A 12,127-nucleotide genomic window follows, 5' to 3' on the forward strand; every position below is an offset into this window, starting at 1 on the left:
TAAGGAAGTAAAAAAATTTGTTCGAATTAAAAAAAAAATTCTAATTAATCAAACCGTATAGCTTTAAGAAGTCGAAATAGTTCATATTTATTTGCAGCTTTTTATTAATAATTTTCACACAACTGTATATAATGATATAGCTTTAGTTTTTTAGCCATTAATCAAAGTTTAACATTAGATAACACGTAATTTTCTATTGCGAAACTTCTAAAAATACCAAAAAAAAAATAAAAAATAAATAAAAAAACATTTTACTGCAGCTTGTATCTGCCTTCTCCATTTTTTTGGGGCTCCTCAAAATCTGGGCCACACTATCAAGATTTTTCTCGGAGGCCCTGATTGGGAAAATCATTGCAAAAGTTACTAGTTTGGCGTCTTGATTTTTTTTTTTTTTTCAATATATTTCTTCACATCTGTGTTCCATTTTGGCTGGTCTTCTAGCGTCACTGGGCTACTCCAACTTTCCTCTCTAAGATGTTTAAACTTACATTGGTTTGAACAAACGAGAAGCATAGGAAAAGCTCGCTTTTCGTTTATAGTTGTGGCCTACAGAGCATGAGGATTCTTATCTTATTTCAGAAATCAAATTCTCTTGATGCGACCTTTGGTGTAAGTATTTACTGATTTGTCTTTTTCTAAAAATATTCATTCTTTTTGTATATTGATGTTAATTTTATGTCTCTTTATTGTATTTGAATACTTCGTGCAGTGCTCATTTTGATGTTTGATAATTTTCGAAAATGCGTTGGAAGACAATCTACTATAGTTTTAAAGAAAAACAAAATATTCCTGTATAACAAATTTGCACTTCACTTTAGTTTCCACGACAAATTTTAAGAGTAACATGCATTGGATTAATTTGATCATTTGAGAAATGTTATTTACTGCTATTAAAAAAATCATAACTTTATAAAGAATTTGAATAAAAAATAAAGTTTTTACTTCATTTTTTTTATAAATAATGTTCTTACTCTTCTTATAAGAAAATATCATGCTTACTTAAAAGGTTACGCCCTATTATTATTATTTTATATTGTTCGATGAAAAAAATTGGTTTTAAATATATGTGAGGTAAAAATGAATTATCCTTCATAATCTGCAGTATATAAAATTAGAGAGTGGAAAGAACAGACGGGCTCTGTAACCTACAATTTTTACACCTCAATTTTAAACCTAACATTTTATAACCTACAGTTAAAATAATCAAGTAAACCAAAGAACCAATTCCTCAGATTTAAAACATCCGATATCTTTGTGGCGCTAGCTTCATAAGTCAGTTAACAGCCTATGAACAGGGGTGATCACTTTTGTTTAGTGGTTATGTTATGTGGCTACGGAGTCTAGCGTCGTAAGTTCGATCCTCGCTCACGCAATTGCCACGTCTTCATTTTTTTTTCCCAGTTGCCAGTTCATGACCCCTAAATATGTCATCGTTGATCACCGTCTTCATCCCTCCATTTTCGAGAATTAATTTAAATCCTAATTTTTATCTTAAATTAGCCCATGTTATTGCTCTAAAATTTTCTCTTACTTCCTGACACCAATCACGCTCTTTTATTTAATTATTTCAAACACGCGATCTAAGAATTGCTGAGTTGGTAAATCCGATGGCAAGCGAAGGGATTAAAAATCCTTAAAACTTACATAGGGAATTTCATTCCCTTTCCTAAGTCGATATGATCAAATAAATTCTTATCTGAATCTCATAGTAAAATCATAAAGAGGAAAAATTTCTGTCTCTTTTGACCTCGTGGTGCGATGCAAATACTGACCTACCGCCACGAGAAAAACCCTAAATATAATTGCCTTAAGTAATATTCGCCCACGGATTCTAAACCCCTCAGCGCTTTTGCGCATGCGTTAGGATGGGTTTAATTCGGCAAAATAGAGATCAGAGGAAATATGAAAGGAGGAGATGTTTATGTTTAATAATGAAGTAAACTCGGATTATTCGCGGACTGAATTAAAATAATACGGTCAAAAACACGACAATAACATACATATAAAAAATACTGAACAAAAAGTATCTAATAGGGAGGAAATAAAGGTCAAAGAATGAGGAAGAATTCCGCAAATGGACTCACCCTTCCACGTCTCACCCCTTAGTGAGATAGAATCATCGGAAAATGGGCGCCTTAGGATACTGAAATGAGCAGTACCCAATTTTCGTCGACGCAAACAAAATAACGTTGCTTCTCTCAGAATTTTTTCATTGCTCTCCTCCAGAACACAATATCCTGCCTTTCAATCAACATCTTTTGAGAGCTGATACATTTTTTTTTTTTTCATCGTAAATTTCTTGTTTGTAGAATTCGCCTCAAGGATTTTCTTTTCCATTCAAAATTAATTTTTTTATATTAACATTGGGAGAAATTTTCCAATAGAAAGAACACATTTTTTTTTACTGTGAAAGTCCTGAATAGTTTGTCTTATGACACATTTGTCAAAATAATCAATACTGCAGTTTCGAAATGATGGTCTTTTTCCGGGAGCCGATAAGTCCATCATTCACTGTATAAAAATTAGTCAAGTAATAATTTGAAAAGAAATTTTAATTAATTAATGCTATAAAAATTACAATCGGTAAGTAAACATGGGATCATCATATGCAAGTGAGGAAACCACACACCGACTAAAGAAAACTCCGGAAACACTCGCATTCCGATGTCAGGGGTTGTCAGAATGTTTGACAAGTCGCCAAAGGCAGAGATCTGTCATAAAGCGATTTCATAAGTCTCTACAACTGTCATTAAGCGATTTTACTTCACTTTTTAACTGTCTAAGCTGAAATCCCTGTCGCTTCGGCATTCCTCTTAATTACACTTGAAACTGATGTTTTTAAAGAGTTTGTTCTTTACTACTGTTCAAAAAATTCCGTAACATTCTGAACTATAGCACGGGGTTCAGAATGCAAAGTCTTCCCACCTTTAAATGTAGTCATTTTCTTATTAGACAAATCCACAATATAATCAATACAAATGGTAGCTTCTTCTTCACAGCTTAGATCAAAGGATGAGAAAAAAAAAAAAAAAAAATTATCAGAAAATCACAACATTTGAGAGTGAGGCATCGACCGAAGTAATCTAATAATAGTAATTTAGAATCCTTTGTCGAAGTAATATTCGACAAAGGATTCTAAAAACCTCAGGGCTATTGCCCATGTTTTAAGATGAGTTTAATTCTTCAAAATAGGGGTGAGAGGAAAGATGAAAGGAGGAGATGTTTACATTTACCACTAATGAAAGCATTTTTGGTACTTGATCTAACCATATCAATACGTAAATTTAAGTTAAAATGAAATGCAATCAGAAAAGACACAACACTCATATACACGTGAAAAAAAATTTAATGAAAAAGTATTTAATGGCGGAAGTTTAAGGACAAAAGTGAATTCCGCAAATACGCTCATCCTTCCGCTTATGACCCCATAATGAGATGGAATCGTCAAAAAGTGGTAGTTAGTCTCAGGATACTGAAACGAACTGTACGAAGCAAAATGAGATTTCTGACTAACCGGTTCTATTTGTGCCAAATAATATACAGCCCTTTCCTTCACCCCCAAACTGTAGAAAAACATCTCGTTTCCATGCCGACTGACCCCGACTTTTAGGGTTACCAGGGTTTTTCTCATGGCGGTAGGTCAGTAGATGCGTTTTATCGCTCTTCCATGCGTAAAAATTAAGGCTCACGTGGTGAAATGAATTGAAGTGCATTCCAAAAGTTTCTTCTTTTCCGCCACGCATTTGCAAAACTATGTATATTTATAAAATGCTTCTTCATCTTGCATGCTCATTGGGACAAAAACAAGGCAGAGTCCTCCATCACCAACCACATTACTGATTTCGCCAATTTTTTTTTTTTGAAAGTTTATGATGATTAGACATTTTTTAATGTCCACCTATATTTCCCTCTTTCCTTTATTTTCAAGAAGTATTGCAAGTTTATTGGTTGATAGTACTTTCATTTGTTGTGATAAGATACAGCTCATTTAAGTTGATGGACATTACTAAATTAATATAGTACTTACGTATTAACCGCATGCCAGGGAGTTAACCTCAAAGACTGAACGCTAAAAGGCTCTGTCATAATTAATATTATTCGATAGTATACTTTAATACTAAAGTTCGGCTAAGGCATTTAGTTAAAGCAAAAGTAATATAAAAATTGTTAATACTTTGAGCGAACAGCTTGTCGCTGAAAGCGAATATTTATATTTTAATAATAATAATAATAAAAAGAAGCGTAAAGGAATTGCTTTTTTTATATTACATATCGAACCCCCGGGGGGCACCTCGAAATGAGGATGAGATGCTTCCGATATGGTGGTTGGATTTCACCACCCTGGAGGGTACACTAAAAGGTGGGGCATCTGGCTCCTCCCATCGATGACGGGACGCACTTCCTTCGGGAAGGGTTGTGCCGAGGCCGGTGAAGGCCCTTAGGACTCAACCACATTCCCGCCAGTGTTGCTGTTGAGGCTGTCACGGTCATTCAGTTTTTCGCTGTCCGCGTGTCTTCGGGTGGGTCGGAGAGTCAGTGATATGACTTACATTGCATATCGAAAGGATAGTCAGAGGCGGATTAAAGACAAGACAGATTAGGCAGCTGCCTAGGACCATTTGGCTGAGAGGGGGGGGGGTTAAAATGCGTAGATTAAAAAATGGCGTGAACCAACTTGTTAAATAAATTTATAAAATATTCAAACTATAATTAAAAATATTTTGATAAAATCAACAATTTTTCAAGTAAATAGTATAAAATAGTGAGATAAAATCAGCATTTTCACAAGTATAAATGGTTGGAATTCTATCAGTTTAATTATGATCACTTAGAGTAGTTCTATTTATAAGCATGTTGTATACAATTGTGGATGATGCGGAGTCATGTGTTATAATAAATTAGTAAATAAAATCATATGGATTTTCACACAATAATAAGAAAAGTGAACTTCAGAAATAATTTATTGAATAATTTTTAAAATGTGCTGAATTGTGAAACTAAATTAATGAATTTGCTTAAAAAGAAGCCTCATAATATGTGCTGCTTAGGACCGCAAAATGCCTAAATCCGCCAGTGCTTAGGGTACATAAGGGTAACTAAGTGTTTATCATATTTTTATTGCATATCTGAAATCCAATTGTTTTTATTCTTCGTTTAGCATAAATATGCTCTGATTTATTTTGCTTGGTAAAGTTAAAATTTATATTATTGAAGTTTCGCCATTGCTAACCAATAATGACAAATATTATAAACTCCGAAAGGTTTTTAATATTGAAACGAAAACTGCATTAACCACATTAGTGGAGGATTAGCACATTTGGCTTGTTACCATCCAAAGAAGAATCCTAGTTTGTCGACGGCTCCATTTTTTCCATAAATATTCTATCTTGATCTGAAGGTTAATTTCACATTTCACTCTTGCTTATGTGCATTTACAAGGCATTCGAATGCAATCACCAGGAAAGTATGAATTTTGAAATTCACATTTTGAAATATGTATGCTTTTGCTAAACATGTCAGGAAAAATTCTAATGCCTGACTTTGTCAAATGTATTTATTATAACATAAGCAGTTAGTTTTGCCACAAATTTCAGAATGCTTCCTTTTCCACCGTAGACTTAAAAGTCATTGGATGTATTGAATGACCAAGACATTTTCACCATTTGACTGGTTGTCGGAGTTGAAATGGGCCCTGGACCTTAGAAAGTACCCTTATACTAAGATTCAGTGCATACTAAGGTCTGTACATTTACTTATTATAAGAATTCAAATTAATTTAACAAATTATAAAGAAATCATGTTTACAAAGATAAGACATTTTTGCCCAAGAAATGGAGTAGGAAACACAATGCATAACCTTTGTAGGCATTACAGTGATCATTAAATCGATTTGAGGAGAGTGTCACGGATTCTTGAACTCAAGGTTCTTACCTTCGGATATAACAGAAGAGTAGTGTAATATCATGGCTGTGATATTAATTGATATGTGGTTAAATCGTTAAGCGGAGAAAATAGAATACCGTATAGAGGTAAATGAGAAAGGTAACAATATCGTTTATCTCATGCAAAATTGTGGAGTTAATTATCTTTTCTCGTATTATAAGAAACTGTTATAAAACCTTTTTTAAATAGTCTAAAATGTAATCTCTGTTTTTTTAATTTCAAGAAATACAAGCATAAAGCTGCTTTCATTAGTTTTATTTCGTATATTGTGAAATAAAGTTTTCGAACGAAAATTAATAATAATAAAAAAATATCAAGATAATTATCTTGAGAAAGAGATTTCTTAAATAAGATGGCTCATGCTAAAATTATAAACCAGAAAATGTAAAGAAAAACACGTTTTTGGAAAATGTCCATCTGTCTGTCTGTAACAAAGATAATTCAAAAACTTTTCGAGCTAAACGGTTGAAGTTTGGCATTGGGTCTTTACAACAAATGTGCAGACTTTTATAAAATTTTGAGAAAAATCTGTTCAGAAGTCCATTTGTCCGGATGATCGAATATAAGTTAACAAGTAACTACAATATGATCTGAATTAGATAAGATTTGATACATAGATTTAACATCTATAGTGGTCACATCTCTCAAAATTTAAGACAAAACTAATAAAGGATTGACTTTCTATTGGTTTCAACTTTCAGAAACACGTTAACAAGATAATTTGAAAACTCAATGACATAAATACATCAAATTAGATGTGGGATTTTGTGACTTCAAGTTCAGTTTTGTGTCAAATCTTTGTTTCAATCCATTGGTAACAACGCGTTTAATAAAAAAAAAAAAAAAAAAAAAAAAAAAAAATCTATTTTAGCATTCTATAAACAGCATGCCAGGAATTTATCGCCAAAACACTCGCCAAGGATGACACGATAGATTCAGTAAAACTGCTAAATTCAAGCAAAAAGTTAATATTTCGTAATATCATGCAAGGTGTCCTCTGTTTATTGTTAAAAAATTGTTTTTAAAAACATCGAAATCCTTTCTTTATAATTATTATCCAAATATTCCCTCCATTGGTGCTCGCATAACTTTATTTATTTATTTATTTTCGTTTTTAGGTCGTATAATATTCAAGATGCCGATGCCTTCACTTTACAATATCTGTCTACAAAGAGTCTATGATCTACTGAAGACAGAAATGTGGAAAACTTGCCCCTCAAATCCATTTTCGTACCTTCCAAATCATATGGTGGACGATCTCATGACAATCACACAGGCCCATTTTAAAATTGACCCTCCAACAGTTGCTGATATGTTCTTGCCCTTAACAAGTGGCAAGATCACACTCCTCGATCTCACTCCCTTCAATCTGACGAGAGAACGGGATGTCTGTGTCAATGTAATGCGCGCAAACAGCTTCATGTCCGTGCAAGTTTTAATCTGGTATTCACAAGATAGCAGCAGTATGTCTTTGGTTCAGGTTTTCATATGCTTATGTCCGAACTTAGAAGAATTTTACTCGATACTCCGTCCTAACTTCAAAATCTTCCGGATGTGTGAGAAGCTGCGTATTCTTAAATTCTGCCCTACACGTGGAATGCTGAGATCCGACTGTGCTCTTGGTTTTCCTGTGGACTATAATGAATTGTCATCTATGAAAAATCTGGAAGTACTTTATTTACCTAATGCGAGCGCATCTAGGGTAGCCAAAGTTCTCCAACATTGTCCCCAGCTGATATCATTAGGACTTGTTGATTCTCTTGATGGTTTGGTGAAGATTCATGAAGATCGACTCGAAAAGGATTTGGGCCATCTGGGTCATTTTAGATTAAGAAGATGTGTCTGGGGAAAGAACATAGAAGATAAACTCCTGGAATTTAGAAAGAAACTTTATGTGCCTGAAGGATTTCATACATTCGTTTCTATGTATAGGTTACAATATCCTGAGAAGGTAGCAGCTGCCGTTTCCCTCTGCCCACTTGTCGAAGAATTGGTAATTTGTACTATCAACAGCGATTCTCTTAAGGAGTTGAAAAAGCTGAAGAATCTGACTCTTCTAAGTATCAACTTTCGTTATTGTGATGATGACTATTTACCAAATTTCACCGAACTTCTAAAAGTGATAGGACATCAGCTGCAACACCTTTCTGTGATTTGCTCGAGCCCATTGCCAGTTGACATCATATATAATCATTGCCCTATTTTGGAGACTCTAGACATTGATGGATATGTAACTAAAAGCAAACCTGTACCTATTTCCCTCAATGTATTCCTTAAGCGACTGCGAATCACGGCAGGTGATGCAAAAAGTCTTCGCCTTTTCCTTTCCAATTGCAAATGCTTGGAGGAGATATCTCTCAATGATGTTCTAAGCTTAGATGACAATCTCCTATTCCAAATATTGGCATTGAATCCTATGAGAGAACTGAAAGTTCTTGGAATTTTGAATTCTAGTCTCTCAAGAAAAGGATTCCAGATGATTCTGGAAAAGGGAATTTGCTTGGAGAGAGTTTCTTTTTCTGCATTTGGAGAGGAAGTTTCTTGTATGGTAAAAACTTTAATCGAGGAGCTTGAACTTAATTATGTTGACTTTAATCAGATAGAAAAGGAAAGAGTTTTTCATTATATGTTAGATGTGTCACGTTTTTAATTGTATTTCTAGTTTCGACAATCTTTTTTTAAGACACTTTGTATGAAGATTATCTTTGGATACTTTGAGGGCATCACAATTTGTTTCTACATTTTTTTTAAAAAAAGAAAAGGTGAAATCTGAATGTTTTTAAAAAGTATCGCTTTAATACAAAAATGATGGTACTGGAATGTTTTTAAAATTGTGTCTTTTATATAATTGGAAAAGTATTTAAGGTAAATGGACTGATAAGATTAATGCCTCAAAAATTATTTATGAGGTGACTTCTAAAAATTGAAATGGGACTGAAATTCTTATTTCATTTTGTCTTTTTGGTGTATTTATATTCTAAATAGTTCAACATTTCCCTGAAAAAGTACTGGAATTCATAAAAGGCAAATTCACAAGGATTTTATGAACGGCATTTGTTTATTTTTAAATAAAACATTAACAAATATGATTATGTTTATGTTGTGTTTTATGAATATATTTACATAACATTGAAATTCAAAGTATATATAGACTCTTTAAAAAAAAATCGCATTTGCAACCCATGCTGCTGTAATGCAGATGTCGCTTTATTGTTTAGACTAACTGATATTTCCCCCCCCCCTTTATTTCACCTTATCAAATCTATCTGTCATCTTTGTTATACTAAACGTGTCTATAGATTTATATGTAAAAAAAACGCATAAGAAATTAATTTTATTTTATTTTTTAAATTAGTTTTTTTAGAGCAACAGAATAATAACCGGAACAAATTGAGGCCGTTAAAAAAAGTTCTTTTTTTTTGTTATATCATAATACAAATTTTTTGTCTATCATTATCGTTGCAGTTCATATTTTACGAATTTGTTTTAGAAAAATGTAGCAAGTGAAATAAATTGTTTAAGAAAACACACGCCAATGGCTTTATGCTCAAAATATTACTGTATGAACGACTGTATGCATCAGATGCATTACAAGACTCAAGAGAATACAGTTTAGTTCAATTATTCTTTAAAATACAGCATGAATCTACTATCACGATTGATGATGCACTGTATGATTTTTTCCGAAACAACTTTGTTTAATCAAGACAGCGCGAGCCAGTATCCTGACATAGGGGTAGCGCATCTTTCCCATGATCTGGCACCCTCCGGGGGGGGGCACCACGAAATGAGGATGAGATGCTTCCGGCATGGTGGTTGGATCTCGCCACCCTGGAGGGCACAGTAATAGGTGGGGGATCTGACTCCTCCCATTGATGACGGGACGTTCTTCCTTCGGGGAGGGTTGTACCGCAGCCGGTGACGGCCCTTAGGACTCAACCTCAGTTCCCACCAATGTTGCTGTTGCGGCCGTCCTGTCATTCAGTTTTTATGGTTTAAATCCGTGTGCCTTCGTGGCGGGTCGGAGAGTTAGATGGCTGATTTCCCATGATCTGGCTTCCTAGAGTCGAGACCCGGTTCGGGCATGGTTGTTCTTCATCTGTTCTATCTGTGGGATGTGTGATGTGCCCCCCTGTAAAAAGGGGTTGTACAAGCGAATGTGATGCGTGAGTAGCTAAGACGTACTCTTGGCCCTAGTTGGCGCTACTAAAACAAAAGACGCTCCCTTGACTTAAAATCGCTGACTTCGTCAGTGAGCTTGTCCATGGCAAGTGCCGTTATAAAACAACCAAAACAAAGACAGCGTGAAGTTTCTACCGCTAAGTTTTCATTTTCTACAAGACATCAGAGAGAAAAACATTTTTATACAATAAAAACAAACTGTTTGTGAATAAAGTTGTTATTATGTGATTGATAATAGTCATATTTCTGTGCTCAGGCTCTTCGTTATTGTGTTGCATTGAAAATAAATGTGTTTACAATGCATTTAAGTATAGTCGAATAGTACTATCTGAGCAGTCATAAAAGCAACATATAATCTACTGAATTTGGAATGTAAATTAAATAACCATAATTAAAATTTCAGACTTGTGCAACATATTTTTTAATTATTACTTAAAATCACGGCAACTTCTTAAGTTGTTGCCTTCAGTGATCTATATAGCATGTTAAGAAATGCAGTATGTAACAACAATGCTTCATTTAAAGCGAAATGTAACATCTAAACGAAGATGTTTCTGTTGAACTAATAAACAATATAATAATGTGCCCTAAAGCTAAGTTAGTGACTAGATTTTTATGTCATTCTTTATCTCAAATAATTAGTGGTAATAAAGTTGATTGCTTTATTTTATTGAATTTGTTGATAAACAGATTCAAACTTGTTGTTCTTCTCATTTCTTATAATCCATCCATTTGAAATCCCAATAAAACGAAAAATATATCAACAAAAGTTCCCGAACTATAAATATTATAAACAAAGATGCGGAATATTATAACTTGTAATAAATAAATATTCTAAAGGGTGTCCCAAAATTAACGCAAGATTTGGATTTGCCATCATTCCTGCCGTAAAGTGTTTGCAGCTCTATTAAAAAAAACATTTGATAGCTGATAGTTTAGGGTTAGTAAAAATGGAACGTTGCACGATAGAACAACATATTTTCCTTGTTGAACAATATTTGAAAAATAATGAAAACCTGACGACCCCAGTTCGAAAATTTGAGAATTGGCTCCCTAGATCGTGCGACTGAATGCTATCAGATTTTTCTCTCTTTTTTTAGTTACTTGAAGTTAAAGGCCAACAATACCATAAGCATGCGTGCAGGCAAGCAGGAAATCCAGAGTTGTTAATTTAGCTACATTTATGCAAAATGGTCATGAAATATTTCGACAAAAGAGTGCGTATTTGCCAGTTAAACCGTGAAGGCCATTTGCCCTATGTGTTATTACATACATAACCATATCCTGTGTACTTTACGATTCAATAAAAATATAACAATTTAAGGAAAAAAAACCTGTATTTTATTTAATTCAAATCTTGCGTTAACAGCGTTCTGTCGAGTAACGCTTCAATTTTTTTTAGTAACCCTAAACTATCAGGGAATATGGTAATCGTCAAACAATTTGAACTCGAGATTTTGGCCTCCTTGAGTCTGAAAGACGCGTTTTTTGGCCTATTATCGGCCTGTCTGTGAACATGATAACTCAAAAAACGCTTTGATCTCGATGAATGAAATTTGGTATATGGTCTCTACACCAAACTGATAGATTTTTGTCAAATTCTGAGCAAAATTTATGAGAAAATCTATCTGTTTGGCTTCTCGAGTACCAATGAATTTATACTCTCAAAGAGCTAGGGAGATGAAATTTGGTACGCAATTTCAGCATTTAAAATATAGATTCTTATCAGATTTTGAACCAAACCCGAACAGTTTGCAGGTGGTCATCGTTATAACAATTATCTGGCAAACTATATTGGTTCTTTGGGGAGGAGGGGTAATTCAGACGAGACCGGATCTGTACGACAGAGGACTTTTCATAAAGACTCCCTCACTTAAGGTGGTTTGCACTCGGCTAATTATAAGATTCCAGTAAACTACGCATGCGCAGAAAAAAGATTGCTCATGCGCTGAAGGAGTGAAAAATAGCAATTTCTATGGAAGGGGCAAATATTAGTACTCGC

The 12,127-nt window shown here is 34.0% G+C and overlaps 1 protein-coding gene across 2 annotated transcripts; it reads left to right on the plus strand.

Moving 5' to 3' along the window:
* Positions 1–435: 435 nt before the first annotated feature.
* Positions 436–8,989, plus strand: LOC129957208 (uncharacterized). 2 transcript variants are annotated; one of them, XM_056069431.1, is made up of 3 exons: positions 436–609; positions 5,617–5,739; positions 7,062–8,989. In XM_056069431.1, exon 3 carries the CDS (start codon positions 7,079–7,081, stop codon positions 8,591–8,593), a length of 1,515 nt encoding a protein of 504 aa, XP_055925406.1. In that variant the 5' UTR covers positions 436–609; positions 5,617–5,739; positions 7,062–7,078; the 3' UTR covers positions 8,594–8,989. The 2 variants fall into 2 exon arrangements, with proteins under 2 accessions (XP_055925406.1, XP_055925405.1); XM_056069430.1 differs by lacking the exon at positions 5,617–5,739.
* Positions 8,990–12,127: the final 3,138 nt, after the last annotated feature.

This window comes from Argiope bruennichi, chromosome 11, assembly GCF_947563725.1.
Source record: "Argiope bruennichi chromosome 11, qqArgBrue1.1, whole genome shotgun sequence".
In the NCBI taxonomy this organism is placed as follows: Eukaryota; Metazoa; Arthropoda; class Arachnida; order Araneae; family Araneidae; genus Argiope; species Argiope bruennichi.

Excerpts from the sequence above, each read along its gene's own strand:
- LOC129957208 (XM_056069431.1), top strand. The coding sequence starts at position 7,079 with ATGCCGATGCCTTCACTTTACAATATCTGTCTACAAAGAGTCTATGAT.